This window comes from Camelus dromedarius, chromosome 6 (genome assembly GCF_036321535.1).
Source record: "Camelus dromedarius isolate mCamDro1 chromosome 6, mCamDro1.pat, whole genome shotgun sequence".
Lineage (NCBI taxonomy): Eukaryota > Metazoa > Chordata > Mammalia > Artiodactyla > Camelidae > Camelus > Camelus dromedarius.
This window is the reverse complement of record NC_087441.1, coordinates 74,227,279-74,251,742: the sequence shown is the minus strand read 5'-3', so window position 1 is coordinate 74,251,742 and position 24,464 is coordinate 74,227,279. Positions and strand designations below refer to the sequence as shown.

The 24,464-nt window shown below is 41.0% G+C and overlaps 1 protein-coding gene across 6 annotated transcripts in view; it reads right to left on the bottom strand.

Moving 5' to 3' along the window:
- Positions 1-857: 857 nt before the first annotated feature.
- ADGRB3 (adhesion G protein-coupled receptor B3) overlaps positions 858-24,464 on the bottom strand; it is a 686,067-nt gene continuing 662,460 nt past the window's right edge. For 5 of the 6 annotated variants that reach the window (XM_064486947.1, XM_064486950.1, XM_064486948.1 and 2 more), the window contains 3 exons: positions 18,490-18,525; positions 8,884-8,988; positions 858-1,397 (listed from right to left, as the gene is read on the bottom strand). In XM_064486947.1, coding sequence (XP_064343017.1) covers positions 1,209-1,397; positions 8,884-8,988; positions 18,490-18,525 — 330 coding nt within the window. In that variant the 3' untranslated portion in view covers positions 858-1,208. The remainder of the gene's footprint in view (positions 1,398-8,883; positions 8,989-18,489; positions 18,526-24,464) is intronic. The other variant, XM_064486949.1, reaches the window with a different exon arrangement.

Here is a 24,464-nt window from a genome sequence, read left to right as displayed (position 1 = left end):
CTGTGGCTCTAAGGCCAGAGAGGCCACGGGGCACAGCTCTGCTGTCGGCTCACCTCGGGCTCTTCAAACCAGGGATCAACCATCTACCCAATACATTCACTCCTATTCTCCTTCTGCTAGAGAATCTACAGATACGATTTTTAAAACATCCTGAATAGGTTCCTTTACCCATACGCTGTGAAGAACAGTGGTAGTTTCCTTTGTGAAACATGCAATGAACTTCATGCCTTATAATAAACATTTTCCCTGTATTTTTTTTTTTGTTGTTTGATAACTTACTATTTTCTGCTAGTAGTTGTCTTTTTGCCACAAGATAGAAAAAAAAACCCCCACAAATATTTATGTAAAAGTATGATGGCAGTAGATTTCTGACAAGCCCCATTTATATGGTACATTGTTCCAAAGGGTGTATGAATGGAAAATACAGAAGCACTATACAAACTTACTATTACATTTGAGAAATCATTAACCTCAACGGAGTAATAATGGTACGCTATTAAAACCAGGAATACACTTTCAGTATCTGCATTGAGAAAAAAAAAAAAAACTTTATAAATATGTAAATTTCCGTTCAACAAATCCAAAATAAAATGCACTAAAAAACTGATATGTAGACAAAAGTTTATTTACACCATACAACATTTTAAATATTTTATACACAGCTGCAGCAGAGAAAGCTACTCAGAGCTTTCCAGAGAAAACTGCAATAATAAAGATGTGAAATATATTATTCATATAAAAGTGAGATTATTACTTTATTGCATTTAAAGCAATGAAGAATGTAGCTCAACAAACATTCATTTAATGACAAAAACTTTGCTTTTATATTATAAAGTAAAAAGTGTAGTAATGGCCAAACAGACTGTTATAAACTTTAAAAACTGCATAAATATATACATTGTGCTTCACGGTGAAGTTTTTTGAAAACTAAACCAGATGAAGCAGTTACAACATGAATCGTTGCTTGAGGTTTATCTATAAAGATTACCTTACAAATCCATTCCACGGGTACTTACAACACAGGATGTCCCGAACTGTACACCTGGTCCTCTCTAGTGAGAAGTTACCATAGCAAACACCAGTGACATTTGGCACGTAGAGGTGCTGGCAGAGGAGAGTCACACTGTTCATATAGAAACGTCAGGCTTCCCAAGTCTTAAGTGTCAGTGCAACAAATTTTGTCTCCACCTCAGTCCATGTCGCTTTTGTTAAACTTCTGTTTGAAAGTCACCCTCCTGCACGTCCAGAGGCAAATTCAGACATTTCTCCCACTCTGCTGGCCTCAGTTCCAATGCATCCTTTGCCTCTGTGTCTAAGACATTGATTGTGGTGTAATGTTGGTATTCACTGGGGTTTTTGAAAGTGTCCCATGGATTCTTGTTTGGTGCTGGGTTTTCCTGTTGAGAAGACACAGGGGAAGAGTGTCATTTATGTAACGACTAGGATGGCTGCTTGTTTGAAATCTCCAGGAAGAGAACGCGTTTGTAAGCTTAAGCCAGTTTATGTGATTCAGAGATGATTGGAAATTGTGGCCAGCTGCAGGAAATGGTTTTGATTTTACTTTTCTTTCACGGAACAAACTGATGAACCCTTTCTTTGAGTTATCCTAAAAATTTCCAGCAATCCAAGGAAGTGAATAGTATTAAAGAAGGTGTAATAGACGCATGGTTTGTTTTGGGCATCCTGTGAAATGTCAGTACAGCTATGTGTTCAGGTTGGAAGGAGCGTGAAGTTATCATGAAGATTAAATGCAGAAAGTTTAAGTGTTTTGGCAGTCTTTGGTGGGATAAAAAAATTGAGGATGCATAATAAAGCATGTCATGTAATAATAAAAACCATAACCCAAATTAGCCATATTTCATATAATAAAATTTTAGATAACTATCTTTGCTTAGTTTTTCTTCAATAAATTATCCTTTTTAGAATATGAAAAATGCTGCTATCTTCCCTTATGTAATTTTTTTTTCTGCTGCGCATTCTTCACAATTTTCTACATACTTGGGCTGCATGTTAGCAAAAATCCTTTCAAAGAGCATAGCTTCTTGGAAAATACATCCAGCGATGTAAGCATTTTTTAAAAATGTCTACAAGCCATCACCCCTTCTTAGGTTTCACGGTCCACACCCTCTTATTACCTAGGATTTAGGATCTGCCTAATTATGACTGCACCAAGACCTTCCATGTTGAAGGTGCTTGATAAGTGCATGAGCAGACATCATTTGCAGCTTCCAGAGCCTGATAGCTTGCTGACATTCAGCAGTGAAATTGTTTTAAAGAAGTCATGTTTAAAGATTTCTGTAAAATGCAAGGCTCTGAATGGGATACACTAAGCTGAGTAACGTCAAGGAACAAGAAGGAAACCATGACTGAAAGTGCCTTAGGAAAAAATTAAACCAAAACACTAAAACAGCTATCATTGTTGAAAGTGTCCTTTACCCTCCCCCACCACAAACTCCGACCTTCAACTGACTACAGTCAATTAGCAGGGCAAACATAAAGCTGGCCCTTGAATAATGACTTGGGTTCTGCTCAATGTATAAAAAATCATTCTCTAGTCTGGATAAGCAAAAGAGACAACTTATAGAAACACTTATAACTAGAAATTAATTTATTAAAAATCTCAATGTATTAGATGTTTTCAGCCCTTATGAGCCTTAATCATGAGGACATACAAGAAAAAAATACCTAATAGTAAAGGTTTAATAAAAAGCTAACCTTTAGGGTTATGCAGGGGATTAGTTCTGATTTAGTCTAAGACCCTGAAGTCTCATGAACTACAGTCTTATAACTCTCCCCATTTCTCTTGCCCTTTTTTTTTCCCCTCTCTCCTTCCTTGCTTTCCTTCAACCCATATTTATTTATCAGCTGCTCTGTGCTGGGCATCACAATCAGCACTAGGGAGAGGAATGTGATAAATCAAATATGGAAAGCACGTGATCCACCAGGCAGCCTCAGATTTAAAGCCTGATAACATGCAGGTCCACAGTCCAGTTGCTTCATTTCCTATGAATGTCACCTTGAGCAATTTACTCCATCTCGCTGAACCGTCACTTTAATATTTGCAAAACAGAGATGTGCTTTGTACTGTGGGCCAAAGGAGTTGGCAAAATGTGCAGATCATTACCCACTTTGGGGGGCTGCAAAAAATTAAAAAATGTGGAGGGACCTAGCATGATGCCTGATTTTAATAAATGCTCACTATACAGCAATCATACTCAGCATAAAGTGTTGATAGTTAAATGGAGGTATAAAATATGTAGTTATATCTGTATTTGTGCTGTGGGAGCTCGAGGAAGGTGGAGAGATGGCTTTCTTTTTGTGCAAAGCACATAGACCTTTCTGAGAAGAGGGATGTTATGGCTGGCATAGAAAAACAGGTTTTGTCATGAAAACATACGTGTGGTTGGAGGTCAGATGGCTGGAAGGGCACGTGGACAAAGAAGGACAAATCCAGGGAGTGTGGAGATGGGACAACTTAGAACAGCATCCAATTTATTTTAGTTGGAGTCAAAAAGAAAAGAAGGAGAAAAGAAAAGAAAAGAAAAGAAAAGAAAAGAAAAGAAAAGAAAAAGACAAAGAAAAAAACAGGCAAAAGGTGAACTAAAGCCAGAAGAGGTCTTGTATTCCACGCTCCTCAATTTGGAATTTATTTTGAAAGCAATGAAGAGTGGTTGGATGTCTGGGGGCAGGATGGGGATTTGAATCATTAGTCAGCAACTGAAAGGAAAACTGGTGTAAATTCTGCTGAATCAAGCCATGGAGTGGATTGCTCCATCCTGGATGAGGTCTGTGTCTAAAGGAGCTTCCTGAGAATCCTTAGTGTGACAGGAAGTTGAATTAGTTCAATCCTAAAAAAATTCAAGATGGTTAAAGTGTTTGTTCCCTTGCTTTAAAAATAAGGGTTCCATTATGTTTGGAACAAGTGTGATTTTCCTTTTAAATTTTAAAGATCTAGCACCATGGATACATAAACTAAAAAGGCTAATTTTAAACCTTGTCAGGATGTCTAGATTCGAATCTCAAAGAGTATTGTTGCCACAGCCTGACTGGGTGAATTTCTGAGAGGTTCTATTAGTGGGTAATCAATTAGTTCAGAAGATTGGCTTTCTTATTCATCTCCTCTGGCATCCCACAGTACTCCCTGCTGCACTGTGGTTCTCACCACTGTTCACAAATGTGTGGACATTCTTTAGGTCAGAGGTATCTTTAGTGGTGAAGAACCTCTGCACCCAGCAATCAGAATGGGTACATGACGTACAGGAAGCCAAGAGCCCAGAAGTCTGGGGGTGGTACCCATGAGCTACCCATCATCCACTATGGCTGGGTGTGAGAGCTACCCATTGTCTTCTGTGGCTGGGTGTGGGAACTACCCATCGTCCTCTGTGGCTGGGTGTGGGAACTACCCATCGTCCTCTGTGGCTGGGTGTGGGAACTAACCATCGTCCTCTGTGGCTGGGTGTGGGAACTACCCATCGTCCTCTGTGGCTGGGTGTGGGAACTACCCATCGTCCTCTGTGGCTGGGTGTGGGAACTACCCATCGTCCTCTGTGGCTGGGTGTGGGAACTACCCATCGTCCTCTGTGGCTGGGTGTGGGAACTAACCATCGTCCTCTGTGGCTGGGTGTGGGAACTACCCATCGTCCTCTGTGGCTGGGTGTGGGAACTACCCATCGTCCTCTGTGGCTGGGTGTGGGAACTACTCATCGTCCTCTGTGGCTGGGTGTGGGAACTAACCATCGTCCTCTGTGGCTGGGTGTGGGAACTACCCATCGTCCTCTGTGGCTGGGTGTGGGAACTACCCATCGTCCTCTGTGGCTGGGTGTGGGAACTACCCATCGTCCTCTGTGGCTGGGTGTGGGAACTACCCATCGTCCTCTGTGGCTGGGTGTGGGAACTAACCATCGTCCTCTGTGGCTGGGTGTGGGAACTACCCATCGTCCTCTGTGGCTGGGTGTGGGAACTACCCATCGTCCTCTGTGGCTGGGTGTGGGAACTACTCATCGTCCTCTGTGGCTGGGTGTGGGAACTAACCATCGTCCTCTGTGGCTGGGTGTGGGAACTACCCATCGTCCTCTGTGGCTGGGTGTGGGAACTACCCATCGTCCTCTGTGGCTGGGTGTGGGAACTACCCATCGTCCTCTGTGGCTGGGTGTGGGAACTAACCATCGTCCTCTGTGGCTGGGTGTGGGAACTACCCATCGTCCTCTGTGGCTGGGTGTGGGAACTACCCATCGTCCTCTGTGGCTGGGTGTGGGAACTACTCATCGTCCTCTGTGGCTGGGTGTGGGAACTAACCATCGTCCTCTGTGGCTGGGTGTGGGAACTAACCATCGTCCTCTGTGGCTGGGTGTGGGAACTACCCATCGTCCTCTGTGGCTGGGTGTGGGAACTACCCATCGTCCTCTGTGGCTGGGTGTGGGAACTACCCATCGTCCTCTGTGGCTGGGTGTGGGAACTACCCATCGTCCTCTGTGGCTGGGTGTGACAGATTCTCACATGGAGAGTGTAATACATTCAATGGTCCAGGGTGTGCTCGACTGCAGAACAGCTCCGGGGATCACTTAATTCAACAGAGAGAGCTACCGGGGCCAGGAAATCTTTCAGTGGAGGCCGGAATCTTGATATAAAATTCAATCAGAGTTAGTATAAGTGCCTGAATTTATGTAGCTGTTTTACGTATGTTTGTTGTTGTTTGAACTCAAGTACAGAAAGGAGGAGATGTAGTTAAACTGAAGCATGTGTGATAAAGGCCTAATACACTATACACTTCACATAAGCCAACATGCATGAGGCTTCTAAAAATGCTAATTTGGTCTTAGGCTGTATAAGCAGAGACAGAATTTCAGCTGGATGTGAGAATTCAGAGCCATCCGAAACACGGCAGGGCAGCCTGAGTGTGTCCCGTGGCTCCCAGTCCAGGGGCAGACTGGCTGTGGATAAGTCTCCATCTTTTCTCCCCTCCTTCCCTTTCTCTTTTCTTCCCTCCCTCTTTTCTTCCTTTCCCTCCTTCTTCCAGCCTACCAGTATTGGGGACAAAGTGAAAGAGAATATGTTTATTCTGTATTCTACAAAAGGGAGAGTTTGGAGATGTTCTTTCAGGGGAGAGATCTTGATGGAGAAGAGGCAGACGCCAGGCGCGGTACAAGTGCCGTTAACAATGCCTTCTCCTGGCAGGTGACTCAAGGGCTGTCCTGCCTGGAAGAGGGACCAAATGGTCTGTCTTTTGGCTTCCTCTGATTCCCCCAAATTTTACATAATTATCATCATTTGCAGTGTTAGGCAGGTGTTGTGAGTAAGCAGCCAGGAAAAAAAAAAAGGAAGGAAAGAGATTTTATTGAGGTTTTCATTTTAAAAATGTCTTTCTTCACCCAACTATATACTGTTTCATTAGCAACGTGCTGCTATGAATTATATGACTGAATTAAGGATAATGAACTCACCCACACGTTCATTATTAATCAAAACTGAGTAAGGAATTTTTTTTCTCTCTTCTCAGATATTTAGGACAACAGTAAAGCAGCAGTGACAACCATCCTCCCCACTCCTAACCTCCCAAATAATAAATATTTATAAATCTTTTCTAGAAAAGGCATGCTGCTGCAGAGATGTGGTATAATTAGCGGACAATTCTGGTTGTCAGGAAACTGAGATACAGATATTTGGCCCATTAATGATTTAATACCCAGACCATACAAGGGGAAATTGCAATCATGTTACAGCAGTCGGCCAGCTGTATCTGGTGCATAAGGCTTTCGGATTTGTAAACATAACATTCTCCTTAAAAAACAAAACAAAAAAACAAAGTTTCTTCAATTTATTTCCATGTTAGCTTTCAATGTTTCAAAATGAACAGCTAGTGTGTTTAGGTCTAATCTCAATGGTGCAGTTTTCATTTTCCTGCTAACTAAAAATTGATGGCTTAATTTTGGGGGAGTAGATGAGAAAGAACTAGTCACTATATCTGAGTGCTTTCTGTATGCCCAGCGTTGCGCTGATGATTCCACATTACGCATGTTTCCTGCTGTATGGAGGACAATAGACTGATATACACAAACTGTTTATGTACACAAACTACTTAACAACAAAGACTTTAAGTGTATAGCATTTCCTATGACCTTCATTTAGCTAACACAGATTAAACCATTCTGACGTGCAGTAAATCAAGAGTAGCCATTTACTGAGAACTTGCCATGCGAGGCCAGCGTCATTCTTAGCACTGAGAGGAATACAAGAAAAACACACAGATGCACACATTCTTGCCCTTGATGTGCTAATGGTACTAATCAGGAAGCTGGGACCAAGACTCATACACACGTGAAAGAATAGCATTGAGGGATATCAGACATGCCTGATGTTGGGCGGCGGAGGTCCAGCTTAGGGCTGCAAAAGTGTGAGGTAAAGGAGCACCACACTTGGAGTGAAGATGAGTGATGTCAGATGGATGCCCCAGCTCCAGCTGTCACTCAGCTTTTAGCCTCTCAAGGGCCCTACATGCTTTGGAAAGTATGAAGATCAAAGAAAGCATATTACTAATGAATGTTTTCTATGCTCAGTTTGGAAGCAGAAAATTGAGGCTTTGAAACTCGAGTTGGGTCATTTGTTTAAGATCAGATCATTTTTGGTGGAGCCCTCTACTACACATCTTCCTCAACTTACGATGGGGTTATGTTCCACTAAACCCATTGTATGCTGAAAATATAATAAGTCAAAAATGCATTTAATACACCTCACCTACCAAACAACACAGTTTAACCTAGCCTAACTTAAATGTAGTCAGAACACTTACAGTCGGGCAAAATCATCTAACACGAAGCCTGTTTTATAAGAAAATGTTGAATATCTCCTGTAATTTATTGAATACTGTACTGAAAGTGAACGACAGAATGGTTGTAAGTGTATCATTTGCTCACCCTCGTGATCGTGTGCTCACTGCCACTGCCTAGCAGCATGAGAGAGGATTGAACCCCGTATCGCTAGCCTGGGAAAAGATCCAAATTCAAAATTCCAAGCATGACTGCTACCGAATGTGTGTTGCTTTTGCACCATCATAAAGTTGAAATATCTTAAGTCAAATTGTCAGACTGATTTCTGGACTCCCGTTCCAGTGCCCTCACAAATAATCATGTAGCTTCCTCTGGAGCTTGACTGTGCCTTGTACATGGTAACCAAAACGTATCACTTCATTTGATTAAGTCCTATGCTGGGATTATAGGGGTGTGAATGATGAGGAGAGGATGGTCACAATCAACAATCAAAGCTCCGAGTGTTGATGTGTGTCTGGAAACTCTGGGAGACAAAACCTGCCACCGTACGTTTCCTGTAACAACTCTCCCTCTCTCTGTCTCTGTCTCTGTCTCTTTCTCTGTCTCTCTTTATATATATATACATATATATAGATAGATGACATACAGATAGATAAAGATATTACATATGTTATATATAATCTATAAATTTATATTAGAACATATATTATCTATCTGTATTACCTATCTATATTATATATTACATTTTATGAAATGCTAGGTGTTCAAATGAAAATACTTAGTCAACTATTTGGATATCTGAATTAACTGACTTTTAACTCTAATGATAAAAAGGGCCAGGTGAGTCCAGCACATTTCTGATATATAACTAATTGCAATTGGACTTTATCATGGAGAACATTTGAAATACGAATAAAAAGCTTAAAGATTCTGTCATTCCTAATTTGCCTCTTAGTACATTCCAGGGCACATTTTGGGTGGGCTATTACTTTTTTTTTTTCTGTGTACACCACTCCTATGTTCCCAAGACAACTGGGGGGTCCCCGGCGGGCAGGGATGATAGCGGACAGGACACATCATTCTCATGGCATCAGGCACTGAGGAAGCAAAGCATACTCACCAGGCTGCTTGTATTTGGTATGTCCCGAAATCTGTCCAAAGTTTGAAATTTCTGATTTAGTTCCTGGAACAGTTCCATGTGCCTCTTCCTTGTATGCATGACCTTCTGCAAAAAAGAACAAGATGGGTCTCATTCCTCATTTGATTTATGCATCCGAAGAAGAGATTGAATATTTTGCTTTCCTAATAAGGGAAATTGAGTTTTGCAGGCATTAGGAGGTCCCAAAAGATGCCGCAAATGCAGATGAGTCAGTTGCACCAAATCCATGTTTTACAGTCAGCACTTCTCGAACAGGAAGAATTGGCTTTCTCTTCCACTTACAAGATTACCAAAAAAAAAAAAATATTCTCTTGTGGGTGCATTAAAAATGCAGCAGCCATTCCTGTGTATGATTTTCATCAAAGTTAAAGCTGTTTTACAAAAAGCTGTTACAATATAAAAAAAAAAGTTTAAAAATTTCCACTTGTAAAGCACCCGAGTCTCTCAATGTTTGTCATGGGAAATATTACTTTTTTTTATATTTTATTTCTATAAACACTAAAATTCTAGCTGGCGGTACTAAAGGGGGAACAAAATCCCAGGACCTGCCATTTAAGTCTGACTCAGAGCAGTAAAGTGTCTGAAATATAACATGGAATCTAAAATCTGACAGTTTCCCTGTGAATAATAATTGAGCTTTGCAGAAGGAAAATCTGACCCATAGGTTTCATACATTTGTTTATGAAATAGTACAGAATCTTAACAGTTAGAACTCAGAGCATAAATAATGTGGTTGATACAAGTATATTAATATTCTTCCCTGATTATACCTTCTCCTCCAACTTCACTGTGATTCAACAAATAGAGTCGGAAATAAAAATGACCTTGGGGTAAGTTCCACGGCCTGGATCTTTTCCTATTACAGAGAACTTAAAAGAGCACTAGTAAAGAAGAGTGAGATAACAAATCCCCTGTATTTACAAGTGTTATTCTAAAGGAAAAAATACCTTCCTCAATTGTGATTTTTACAAGCTAAAAAAAAAAATCGAAGTTTTGGTGGTTCTCCAAGATTATGTCTTCATATTTGTGTAGGATTTTATCATCTTTTTAAGCATGAGCTTCGTAGCTCACCAACTGCTCATGTGGTTGCACAGGAAAACTCTGTTCACACCTAAGCAGTGAGCTGAACATTTGGTCTATTGTTTTAATTATCGGATATTTTCAAAAGTAAGGATTTGTTTTGAAAAAGAAATCTATCTTCTGGGGGAAGGAATATCTATAATGTCTAATTTTCTTCTCAAAAGACACTTGTGAAGAAGACTTTATCTCCTGGAGAAAAAGGGAGGCAAGAAAGAAATGCAAATGGCGTCTTTAACATATTTTCAAAAGCCTTATTCTCTCTTATGCAACTTTAATTCCCTGTGTTTAACAAATCTGTGTGTAGGGAATGATACTTTGTTTAACTAATTCTTCTACTTTCCTTAGCCTACTTTTAGACAAGAGACTACTGCCCTTTTGAGTCTTGCTATAGAAGATTATTTCCACCTGTGCTTTTCTCAGCTCTAAGAGTTCACCGTGGACATCTCAGGTGGGGAGGATGAGGACACGGCACCATCACTTACAACAGAAACATGAAACACAGCAAGTGGCTACAGAGTGATTAACTCCCCATCAGTTTCGGGGAGAATACAAAAAACAGATCTGCAGGATTTACAGAGAAACACCAGGCAAACATCACTCGATTAGTGATGGCTGATGGAGATTGATGATTTGCATAAGCAACGCAATGGAGGGAGGTTGAGGACCAAGGCGCTGGCAAACATTCTATCCTTGGGGAGGTAACTATTCGCAGGCAGCACCAGGTTCTAAGACACTGACTAAAGTCTGGATTTGTGTTACAAGAAATGCTTTAAAACAAACAATCAAACAAACAAAACTAGAGTCCTCAGGATGTTGCATTCCTTTCCAAAGAGAACTTCTTCTAAGAGAACTTCTGACTTTCTTCTAAGATAGTTGATATTATTGGCATAGCTCCCTGTCCTAAGGTGACTGTGGGATGAATTTGTCTGAGTCTCCACTTCTCATTTATCTCCTGAGAGAATCCTGACTTTGCACTGGGGGAATGTTAATCAAGGTCCTTGCCAACACCTGGCAGGAGGAGAATTTTTCCAGATCCTTCCAACAAAGTTCTCTGCCTTCTCTTAGTCAAGTCATTCTCTGTCTCTTGCAACCAAATATCTCTAATGGACAAAGTATGTTTAATGAAGCAAACAAAGTGTCAAAAACATCCCATGGAAATGAGGATACATGAACTGATTGGAGTTTTTAATCAATATTTTGATTGTATGGGCAGCACCTATTCTGAACTGAGTGGACTTTCTTTTGGGGAGTTGGATTGTGAGGACATTCTCAGAAATGTACATGGTGGACAGCAATGTTATAGAACCAAAAGCAGTTTGCAGTGTTCTTCATGAGTTCATGAAAGCTACTGTAAACAAAAAGGCTCAAGGAACCTGAAATGAATATAAAACCAAATGAAAAAATTTAGATGCTGAAATTTGGGGCCCTGCTTACCTAGAAACATTAACCGCAGATATATCCTCATGCCAGATAATCGTCCTAATTTGAAATTGCCACCTTGGCGCAGCCAGAAATCACCATAGCAATGATGGCCTGGAGGTTCTGAGAGAAGCACCACCTTCAGGCTGCCGAGGGACAGTGTGCGTATCTGTCGTGGGCTCAGGTTGACCTCCCATGCATGGTTCCTTCTTGTTCACAGACTCAAGTACATCCTTCAGCCTTTTTAGGGGGGAAGGTTCCATCGACAAGAAAGCAGCATCATAGTGAACACTGGGGGGTTTCTAATCCAGCAACACTCTGGGATGAAAACTCAGCTGTGGTTTTAATCTTCACAAATAATAAGGGCACTTTCCCCTTATTTATTTACTTGTCTAAGTAAGTATTTATTTGAAGCTGCCATGCCTTTGATGGTCTTAATCACCTCCCTAGAAGTCTTCATTCTTATTATTCTTATTGGTCCCTGTGGATGTCCATTTTGGGATTTTTACTGACCTTAGGATTTATCTGTTTTCCTTTTTCTTTCTTTTGTGACGTACACATCCCATGTCTCCAAGAAATTGACTTTTGTGACAAAACTGTAACTCATGTGGATTTCCTTTTTTAAATAAGCAAATGTATTCTAATTGACTATATTTATATAAAATTCAGGTTCCTTCAGTTACAATGCCTATCAAATACTACAGGCATCTCTTGCAGTAAAGACAAATGTTTGGTGAAACTCCATTCCACTCAGATTATTATCACACAGCCTTTTTTGGAGCTGTGTTTAAGGCCCCATCCTGAGAGGACCAGCAACCTAACTGCACAAAAACAGTCTCCCAAACAGCTTACTTCACAGTGTTGCGGGAAAGTGGGTCCTTGCCTCGTGCAGGAAAGAAGTCAAGAGCGAGGCAGAGTAAAGTGAAAGCAAGCTTACTCAGGGAGATGCACGCTCCATAGACAGAGTGCAGTGTGTCTCACTCAGAAAGGAAAAGGGCTTAGGACGTACATGCTCCATAGACAGAGTGCGGGCCATTTCAGGAAGCAAGACAGAGAGCGACCATGAGGTCCAGAGTTGTTAGTTTTTAATGCACTTGGTAATTTCATGTGCTAACAATAAGGAGGGTTATCCTAATTATGTTGGGGAAGGGGTGGGAATTTCCAGGAATTGCTCCTCGCCCCCCACCTACTTTTTGATCTTTTATAGTCAGCCTAGGAAATGCCATGGTGCCTGTGGGTGCGCCATGAGGCTCAAGGTCTACTGGAAGTCCAGTCTTCCGCCATCTTGGTTCTAACCAGTCCGTCCTGTCCTCAAATGCTGTGTCCTTCCTTCAGTGGTTGTGCCCTGCCCCCTTCCCTCCTGTCTCAACAGAAATCTTTTCTTTCATTTTATACCTTTGTAACTCACGGGAGGCAATCTTTGCAGTCTTTTGATTGTTGAAATCAGAGAAAAAAATGGTAAGTTGTCAAGCATGTTCATGAAGTTTCAGACATTTGAGAAAAATTAAGAGGCAAACAAACTTCAAGTCTTAAGCCCTTCCTCCTGTATCACAGGCAGTCTCCTAGATCAACCACTTGGGACATGTCATATCTCATAGCTCTGGGTCTGGATGAACTTGGGTTTAGATCTTAGTTCCATGGCTTTCAAGTTGTGTGGTCTGAGGCACAAAACTCCCTTTAGCCCCAGTTGCAATAGTCAGAAGAAACTTGCAAGGTTGTTTTGAAGATTTAAAAAGGGCCATAAATCACTTGTCACTGGAGCACACAGATAAGAGCCACTTAAGAAACGGTAGCCCTCATTACCTTTCTTAATCCTGACAGTAACCCTGGGAGGTGGTGGTCATTATCTCGCTTGACTGATGAGGAGACTTGGATCTAAAGGCTACCCAGAGCTCCCAGCTCACACGAGTGGTGAGCAGCTGGAATCCAATCCGAATCCTAGTCAGTTCTCTCTGCTTGCTGCTGTCTAAGATGGATCTCACAGGTTCAGGGGGCCATCCTTCATCAGACTGTTCAAGTCGGTGATTATGCCATCTGGTCATTCAGATGCAAAAGGAGAAGAAACGATCCAGGGTGGGTGAGGGGCCCATGAACGCTGTGGACACTGGTTATTACTGACCACCCTGCCGTGGTCCCACAGCACTGCAACTGTGCTCTGAAGGGCTGGTCTCCGTACCTCGTCTATAAGCACCTCTTGAGCAGTGACTATGTATCCCTGATGCCAACATGGTGTTTGGCCTTCGGCAGGTGTTCAATAAATGTGTACAGAATAAATTAAATGAATGAGATCTTATAGATGCGTTGGCCAGGGGGGTGCCTGCAACATGGAAGCCAACATAAATTTTGCCTCCTCTCCTGTTCAAGAGGGTCCCACTGGAAAGGACTCACGTGCTTGGTCCCAGACAGGAACCCTGCCTCTGTGTTCTGATCCCCTTGTGCCCCCTCATACCCGACACCAGTGGCTTCATAAAGGGACTGTAGATGGGTTTGAAGGCTTCCCCCTCCAAATTCATAAGTGTAAATCATAGCATTGCAATCTCTTTGAGTCTGAATTACAGATAAGATAGGCAGTACCATGCATAAACTTTTAGAAAAGGAAAGAAACTGTTAGAAGAAGTTGGAAGAACTCCAGACTGTAAAGTTTAGATTATAGGGCTGGGAGATCATGTGCTGGTAGAAACTAGAAATCGCTTTGCCTGAATTACCTTTTCCAGCCTTTGGAGTTTATATACCTAGACTGTGACCGTCCATATGTACTAATATAAAACCATGGTTATCTTTCTTCTTCACTGCTTTGCATATAAGCCCACCCAGAGTGGGCTGTTGAATACTACTCTGAAGCGATGTCAAAACTCATGTTTGGGGAGTGACACAACATGGCGGGAGTTTAGCTTGACTCTTCAAGCCATACTGTGGGAAGGAAATGACTTCTGTACCTCTCTTTGGCCAGAGTCCCAGTGGATCCATAAGACAGAACCTGCAGCCACTTGAACTGCCTGACATTACAGAGTCTGTTTACATTTCAGGTATGTTTCTATTTGAATAAATATGTACCTAGGGCTTAAAAGAAACCAAACAAAGGGTCTAAAAAAAACTGAATGAGGTTTGAGAGAGAGAGAGAGAGAGGGAAAGAGAGAGAGAGTGTGTGTCACTATCACTCTAGAATATACTTGTCTGCAAATAATTTTGCAACAGTTTAAATTTAGCGAGTGAAAAGAGATGGATGTAATGAAACTTGCAGTGCTCAAACTTTTCCTCTCAAAATGCACCTATTGCCTAACACAATACACTTGTTGCCAGGGGTCAGGGACAAAGCAGGAAGGGGCCTTTTATGAACAAGACACTTCTTAGAAATTACATCCTTTCTATTTAAGAAATTAATGTAAATTTTATCATCTACATCATAGCTTAGCTGTGGTCATAGTGATATAAAACTAATATAAAATAATATTTTATCTTACTTGACTATGTTTCCCCAAATTTTCCAATAAAATCAAGTCCCCACAAAGATAGGTCATGGTTACCCTGGATCGGTGCTGTCTTGTGCCCCCTGCCCACCACCACCTCTGCCCAGTTTGAGGAGCATGGGTTTACTAGGTGTGGGGGGCTCGCTAGAAACTTCAAAGGGACATTCCAAGGTGTGTTTAAGAGGTCGCATGTTTCCCAGGGGAGAATGTGACAAGGTTTATCTCCATGTTTTTGCAAGAGTAGATAAAAAATAAATACCTCTCTTCATATATTTTCCACATGGGAAAGGATGACAGTGTCTATTACAGTTTCAGAATGGAGATTTGTAATTGCATTCCTAAGATTTCCTTGAGCTTCTTCCTCAACCCAAGACAGACCATTTAAAGCACCTGCCACATACTTTTGATTTAACACCATATTAGGAACCTTGATCCCCAAAATACAGTATTAAAATGCAACTCGTCCCAGCTAGGTGGCTCCCTGATGTCCCTAGATCTGTCCATGGTACTAGTGGAAACCCAGGCTCAGACCCGCAGAGCTATCCTCCGGCTCCCCTGCCCTTTGACTCCATGTTCCACTGAGGATCTTGACCCTGCAGTGCCCCTTCATTATTTTTTGTCCTGCCGCCTCTAGGAAGTGGACCCTCACTTCTTTCCTGGACTAGTCACTACCTAATTTGTATTTCAACTTCCCTGTTCACCAAGCTACAACCTCTCCTTCCTCTTCACTTTTCTAAAGCCCAGATCAGAGCTAAAAGAATTCCTCACCAAAAGTAAACAAAGCAAAATACAATAGAAAAGCCTTAGAAGATTTTATTACCCAATTAGGTGAAAGTTGTTCCCATGGAGTGCAAGCTCTTCACAATGTGGTTCTTAAATTATCTCCTCTGTCCGCTCTTTTCTTCCATAGACCCCATGTTATAGTGAATTTTGACTTTCTTCCTGTTTCTTAGTGACACCACACTCAGCCAATCTCCATGACTTTTCCTTCTCCGGGAATTTCTCTCTCCTTGAGTTATACGTCATGTGGCTATCTTTAAGGTGTTACCTCCATAGTGGTTCATTTTCTATAGTGCTCTCTGCCCCAACTCAGATGGAGTGATGAATAATTTTTTATTAAAGCAAACCAGGATAAACATTCAGTTTTTCATCACTCACTCAACAAAAACTTATTGGATGCTTACGATACACCAGATCTTGCTTGGATCTGGGAATATAAATCCAATAAGGGGTTTGGTCACAGAACATAGGGACATCACTCAAGCATTTTCTGTATGCCTTCCAGAAAGTAAGAATTCATGTTTCACCATCTGATGACTCATCAGCCCTTTGCTTTCTTTGCTCTACAAAGTCTTGGAGACCCACTACACAAAAGGGACCTCCCCCAGGTGCAGTCCTCACACACAGAGTTTTATGGATATGTGAGTTGAGAGAATACTGTTATCATGTATAAACTCTGGTGAGTGTCTAAGGCCTAAAGCCTGAAGGGAAGACACTTTCAGGAGTCCAGGAGGTACAGCTTGTGTGTCAGTGGAAAAATGCCTAAGTTGGTCATTGTGTGGTTACGCTTACAAGGTGCAGTAGGGGGTTATGAGAAAGCTTGACATAAACATATTTAATGTATCCAGCCTGAATGAAAAGCGGGAGGGGATAACTTGGACTCTGCCTTCATGACTGTCCCATAAAGAACACATAGATTGTATTAAAATTCACAAAATTTAAATCTGGCAAAATTTTCCTGAACACAATCTATGAGATGTCTGCATCTACGTGCAACTATGGTTGCACGTGGACTAAGGGTCACAGTGACAAACAGTTTATTTTCTTTAAAAAAAAATAAGGCCTCAAAGATTTTTCCCAGAAAATGTGGACACCTACAGCAATCATGCAACAACCACAGTAATTAAAAAGCAGAAGAAAACAGCCAGGGTGCTTGTGCTGTGGCTTCTTTCCACTATCAGCAGATGTCTCGGCAATGCCCTGGCTAAGGGTTGGAATACTGAGCACAGGAGGAAGTATCAGCTTAAGGAATCTGCTACCAGTTGCCATAGAGAATATACGAAAAAAGCACAGCTTTTCTAATGCTCCGAATGAAGCATTAGAATCACAGTGTGATTAGAATTCTTTCCAGCACTTGCAATTACGTAACCTGAGCTGGCCGCACTGAGGCTTAATTTTACATCTAGGTTTTTACTATATGTTGTCCCCGATGCCTAGTGGGTGCATTCCCACCTTCTTCCCCTTGTACTAGCATAACGCCTCATTGCTTTCAGGACAGTATACATATAAAGAGGATGATCCTCTCTTTTGGCTACCTGGAGAATCATTAGAAAAAAAAAAATCCAAAAATATTTGTCCCTTAAAAAGTCACCAAAGAACCTAAAAGTGAAGCTATTTGATGATTTTTCTCTTTGAATTTATAGTCTTGATACTTTAATCCTAAAAACTTGGAATATAATGAAATATTGGTCCTAAGCTAGCTTACTACCATGGAGCCACACTGGTACCAAAATTTGCCACCTAATAATTGAGACCATATTTGTATCATTATTACTTCGTTTCTGGTACAAATGCTACTGAGATATGACTGAAAAAGACCAATGCTCCTTGGACTCTATTCAAGGTAAAACCGAGGCTTCTTCATCACAGCAGTAAATAAAAACCATTGTCTCATTTTTGACACCTGATTGCATCACTGAGCTACAACCCTCGGCCACATCAATGAAATGACGGAACCACAAGTTTCCACGTCTGGGAGGCTTCTGTAATTTTAGGAATATCAGCTAAGACTATTGAGTTCTACGTAAGTACAAATATATGGGAGAAATTTATAATGTATTATATCCAATTATGTCAGCAGGTTATGAATCACATCCAATTATCGGGATGCATAAGTGCATTTTATGCGATGCCCAAACATCATTCATTTGGTGCTTAGCATAAGCTGCTCAAATGGCATGATTTCAGTCATTTCTAGCATCAATATTACAGCATCGATACAAACTCAATGTAAATTGGAAAATGAACATCTCCATTTTGTTTCTATCTGTGAGAAGACATTTACCAGACACAGGAGCACATCAAACCAACACTTGCAACTGGCAAAAAGGATCTGGAGTGTACCACGTTCCAGGTACAAACAGCGGAATCAGGACACAAGGCAAGACAATCCTGGAGGAAGCCTAGATAACCAGCCAGAGCCTCCCCACAGGCTCTCTTCACATAGTTACTGAGATGAAACAAATATGGAAAAATCAAGGAACGGACATTCATACCTCCCAACAAGCAGAGAGATACATAAATTGACCACGTTCAATTCTCACCACAAACTGCCTGCCTATCTTAGTATTTATGAAATGGATTCTTTACCTGTCTGGAAAATCTCAGACTTAGCACACATTGAAAGCAATGAGAACTTGTTTTTTTTTTTTTATATGATGAGTTACACAATATGGATTTTAATTTAAAATGTTTGACTTCTCCTTTAATTAAAAAAGAGTGGAACTCCTACATAGCTGCACAGAGTAATATGTCTCAGTAATTATATTCCCATTTTGAATTCAAGAAATAAAAATTATAAAAATAACGATTAGACACTTACCTCAAAGTCAAGGTCTGAGTACCGTGATTTTCTTCTCTGTTAGATATTTTTTTTTAAAAAGAAGAAAAACCAATAGAGTTATATTTAGTCATTCAAATAAAATGAAAATCATTGTTTTCAATAAGATAATCCTGCTTCTGTGTGTTATAAGGATTTCCTTCCCACAAAAACCTGTGAAAATTTTTATGACTTCAAAATATTCCATCTACATTATTCCATTTGTACTTTGGGCTTCCTTTAAAATCGAAGAACATACAGATACAACATATTTCTCATCTTGGCCTCTTAACTCTTAACTTTTTTCAACAAGGGTAAATCTTTAAGTGAAAATTTCCACAAAAAGTTCAGCCTTGCAGGCGACTTAAAGTCTACTACAGGATTAAAAGCTGTACGGGGAACTCATCCAGCCACCTCAAGACCTCCCACTCACCACCTTCTAGTCTTCATTTCTACCACATTCTGACACCCTGTCTACATTCCAAAGTTCTATATAAGTGTCATCCACAAATGTCTTGGCATTTGGTAGTCCTTCACGACAGGAAAGTCCTCTGTGCTAGTCCTTAGGAACTGAAGTTGTTCTTCTAATTTGGTAAAACAAATAAAGGTCACACCCCAGTGGGAAGTAGATGTGGGTGTAAATATCTCACCATGCTCCTCTGTGCCTCCGACTCTGTTAAACAGATCGTGAATCTAGTTAGAGATCAATATGCATTGATAAAAATCAGGAAACTGGATTAAAATGAAACTGATGTGGTTATAGAACATGAGTGTAAGGAAGGCATTCTTAACATTTGCTTTAAGAAGTCACTGGATTCTTAGAATGATTGGGTACAGAAGGAAATGTCTGATAAATGTTGAAAGCATCCTCCAAATTGTTGGAAAGCAAAAGTTTCCAATACAGGTTTTTTGTTTTTTGAGGACGTGGGAATGAAATGCAGGGAAAATTCATAACTATTGAAAAATATAAGATTCAGGCAGCTGGAAAAAAGTATGTAAACCATTGGACAAACTTCTGTTTTATTTTTTCCTCTCCTATCCCAATTGTTACACTGTAAAGTTTAATAAACTCACAGGGACTCACATCCAAGAGAAGTGAGAGGTTCTTGTAACTGTTGACTATTAGGAGAGAAAGAAGGGAATGAATGTCGTTTATTGGAAATTATGACTAAATTTCTCCAGCTAGAGTTAAAATTGTCACTATAGAACCAGAACCTTCCTATGTAAGCAACTTCCCTTAGGCATGTTTCAGAAAATAGAAGGCGACATAGCAAAAGGTTTTGTTAAAAAAAAAAAAAGTTTGAAATTTCTGAAATAATTTGATTTGGGTGGAGCTGCTTAAGACTGAGAACCCAGGCTGAGAAGACAATTGCTTTATTCAATGGAAACTCAGCATGCTGATCTCACTTTTCGACATGTCGCCAGCATTGCCCTGGGCCAGCCCTGGGGACATCCTGGAAGGAGCGCAGTGTGTGGGAAGCCCTTTAACCCCGCCCTGCTCTGCCGTCTCCCTGACTCTGCGGTTACCAGCCTGTGCTGCATAGGAGTCTGGCTCCAGCGTACCGCAACATGTTTTGCTGCAAGATGCGAGACTAAATAGCAGGGGTTCCACTCTGCTCTTGGACGCTTCGCCTTCCCAGGGCTGTGACTCAGCACGACACTTCGTAAATATGCATTAAGCAAATATTCCTTCCTAATAACACAATTCAAGCATGGAAACATTTAGTTTCAAGCAGTTATTAGAGAATGTTCATCATGTGCTCTCTGTTCTATCTGAAAGTTAAATAGTGAAACCTTCTGCAAAGAGTTCAGGTGGCCAGCGAAGAGGCCCTTCCCGCTGCACGCCTTGAGGGCTTCTCTGTTGGAAAGGTCACAACAGCCATAAGTCGCCCTCTTCACTTCTGAATGCAAAACGGTGCTGCCTAAGAACTGGGGATGTTGATGGATACAGATTGATGAAGGCTCTGGATTTCAGGAGCAAGAACAAAAGATGGGAACCCAGAAGAGCACCTGAGGAAGATTCTTATAAGAGCAGACGTCACCTACGTGGATGTGAAATAGAGAAAAGAAAATGGATATCTTCCCATAAGTAAGTTTCTCGCTCGTCTGTCTCACGTAGTTAAAATCACGTTCTAACAAAGAGGTACAGCAGATCTAGCCACCTTGAGGGAGGAGACCAAGAAATGAACACACGAAGCAGATTTCAATCAAAACAGCCAGAAGACAGTCGGGGGTGAGTAGGGAAGGTAGGCTGGGGAACACGGCGGTGAAGACTTAAAAATGAGAGTGGGAAAAAACGTGGCAGGCTTTTAGAGTCCAAGAGAGATAAAAACGTGCATAATATTATTCAGTCCCCACAACCCTGACCAAGTGTTCTGATCTTTTATAGTTTATAACGTGCTTTCACGTTTGAAGACGCTCACTGCTTTGCGGGATGGTTAGGGTAGTGTTATCCATTACCTCGGTTTTATGAATGAGGAAAACTGAGGATCAGGGGAGTTAAAGCAACTTGCCTACATCACCTGGGCGGTGATCAAGTGAACTGGGATTCACACTCAGGACTTTTGACTCCAAACCCTGTGTTTTCTCCACTGTCTTGCAATAACTGCTCAGTGGTACAAAGGCTGATATTTTAGAGCCAAGATGCTTGTGAAACATTGCTGATAGTTACTAGAACTAAGCAAGAGTAGCACTAGAGGGTCCAGTCATTCCAAGGCTGACAGCAGGGGGCCTGGGGTGCTTTGTAAACATAAAGCAAAGTCAAGCAGATTAACTTTTTCTTGTCAATCATATTTTAAAGGAGAAAAATGTATCAATATGGTAGTTGAGAGAACAATCTGATGGCGATATACAATAATCTGCATTAAATAAAATAACTTAAAAGTCATTTGAATATGGGATATTTTATAAGCAAGGATGCAACAACACAGTAGCAGACTTCCCTACTTCCATGATGTGAATTCCACTGCAAAATCTAGTTTTTCTTAAAGACATGTGAAGGGTCGGGCAATCTGCGATGGGATGAAAGGAACAGAATGCTAACTTCTGTTCGTCACTTCCTCATCTAACACTCACCATCTCTCAGCCTGTTTTGCAGTGTGTTGGAAAGTCTTTCATACCACTGAAGTCTGTGGAAACTGCAACTGACTTACATGTTTATTCATATGTCCCTCTGAGCTCTCTGGAATGTTATTGCAAGGTATAAAAGAGGTTAGAAACAATGGTTACGTGTCTAAACAATTAGAATCAACAAAGAAAAGTGATCAAGATAATAGTTTTTCTGGTAAGTTGATAATTGAAGAAATGCTACATATAAACTTAAAATGAGCCAGGATGGTGTTGAAATATTTCAGGAAGAGATAAATCCCTCTCTATACGTATATCCCTTAGTTCCCAAATAACTTGATACAAATCACCCCTTTTGTCACAGTAGGTGACATTTCTTCTGTGCTCTCTCCTTTTCTTAATTTCCCACTTTGAACTCACCCCAACTTGTGTTCGTCCTCAGCATCCCATTAAATTCTCCTTGGCAAGATCTTTGATGAGCTCCATCTGGCTGATTCCCAAGGTCAGTTTTCTCTGCTCATCTCATTGGACTCTCAGAAGCTTTTGAAAGTTAATCACGTCCTCATCAAAGCACTCATCTTTCTCAGCATTTCCTTTTGTTTTCTTCCCCGCCCCGCCCTTGGCGCTCTCTCAACTGCCTGCCTTCTTAACTTTGAGTCCCACAGTTTTCTTTTCTTCTCGTATTTTCTCCTGGATGAAATACTGCGTTCCCATGATTTTCAATACCATCTTTTAAGCTACAAATACCTTTGTCCTTCCCGTGTCCTTCCCATCACAGGAAGTGCCGCACATCAAGTCAGTCAAGCCAGGCACCGAGGAGTCACCCTTCAGCCCTTACTTCTCATCCTGCACATCAAATCCATCAGTGGTGCTACCTGCCCTACCTCCAAAATACACCTTGATCTGCCTACTTTTCTCTGTCTCCACTTCCGCTTCATGGTCAAAGGCATTCTTATCTCCTGTCTGAATGACTTCAGTAGCCTCCTAACAGTCCTTCAGCTTTCTGCTCCATGCCCTCTCCCGCCACCCCTGGATCCTAATCCTTTCTCTTCCAAACCATCAAATTAATGGATGGATGGATGGATGGATGGAGAAAAGATCATGACAGTTGTTTTAACCATCATCATTTACTTCTATTGTCTTACAAGGATCTTTTCCCTCTTCCAATTCCATTTTAAGAAGCATATCTCTTGCTACATACATGGGTTTTCCAATCCTACGAGAATATTCCAAGCTCTTTCCTGCCTCAGGACTGCTTCACTTGCAGTTTCTTTTGGCTGATACATCCAATGACCCTTCGACTCCTCACAGGCCACGTTCCTTCTTAACTTCATTTTTCACCCTGTAGAGCATTTCAGAAGGCTTCCCAGGCCAACGTATCTAAAGAATTCTCTCTCCCTCACATGGTTATTACCCAGCACACTCTTAGATTATTCATTTGTTCATCATTCATCATCTGTCTCTTCCATAGGGTTTAATCACCACAGGGGCAAGATCCACATCAGTCTTTTTTCAAAAAAAAAATTTGGGGGGTGGGGTGGGGATGATTAGGTATTTATTTATTTAATGGAGGTGCTGGGGATTGAACCCAGGACCTTGTGCATGCTGAGCATATACTCTACCACTGAGCCATACCCTTCCTCCCACCCACCACATCTATCTTGACCACTTTTATATCCCCAGTATCTAGCAGAGGTCCTGGCCCAATAGTGGACATTCACAAAATTACTGATGAAAGACTGAAGGAGCTGCACTATGGAAGCCAAACAAATCCAAAAGAAACACGACTCGATTTCTGTTTTCGTTTTGCTGTTTTGCTGGGGAATACTCCGAGAGAATTTGGATACACAAAGGAAACCATCTTGAATGGTTCAATTGACAGCCAAGAGGATGAAGACAATTTAGAGGCATGCACGCCTATCACTAAGAGAGGGGAGAATCTTTTAGGGTGATTGCAGAGTTAGAAAATGCACCCCAGCAGGAGGCTACTCAGAGGAATGCTTAGCGAGTATATGCATAGAGGCGACTCTCCGTATCGAAGTCTCATAGAATGATGAATAATTTCTCAGAGGGAACACTTTATTTTTTGTGTCCTTGCAAATTAAGCTGGACAAGACACTGGAAGATTCCATGGACTAATAAAATAGCAATGTGACTGCCATTAAAAGTTTCTATTATAGGCTGAGCAATGAACCGACTCCAGGAGAGAACTTTGATCCCAAATCCATTCAAAATATCTGTGTAAATGGAACTTGAAAAAAATTAATTTTGAAAAATGACTTATTTGAGCTACTTTTGCTTGTATGCCCGCAGAGAAGACTGACTTCATCCCCTAATCCACAAGCAAAAACAAAGCAAGGGCAAGCCTTTCTTTACCACAGCTCCCTGAGTTAAAAAAAATCTTTTAAAAGATAATTCTGCACAGTGATCAGCTCTATAATGGTTTCTGTTAGTGATGGAGTCTCCCAGTTCCCAAGTGTGGCCAGAACATTTTGTTTAATATCCTAAATATTGATTTAATATTACATTCAAGTTTCTTCACTGATATTCAAGATATAATGGTAATGAAATAATAATCACCCAATCTTACAACCTGAAGTGCTCCTTGCAATTTTCAAAGGGTTTTCACACACATCATCCCATTTAGTGATCACAACAGCCATAAGGAAGGCACCTGGGATGTGACATTACAGCTAAAAGGTTTTACTTTCGAAAACCATTATGCTGAGAGCTCTATAATTCACGTCCAGAGGAAAACTGGTGTATAAAAAGTTAGCTGATAATGGTGTCCCTTTTTACTCAATTATAAATTGAGGGAGATTTATCTGAGCATGCGTTGGGATGCACTGTTAAATTTATACCTAAATGTTCAGAAAAACTGGAGGAGCAAAACTTGGTTTAAACCAAAATAA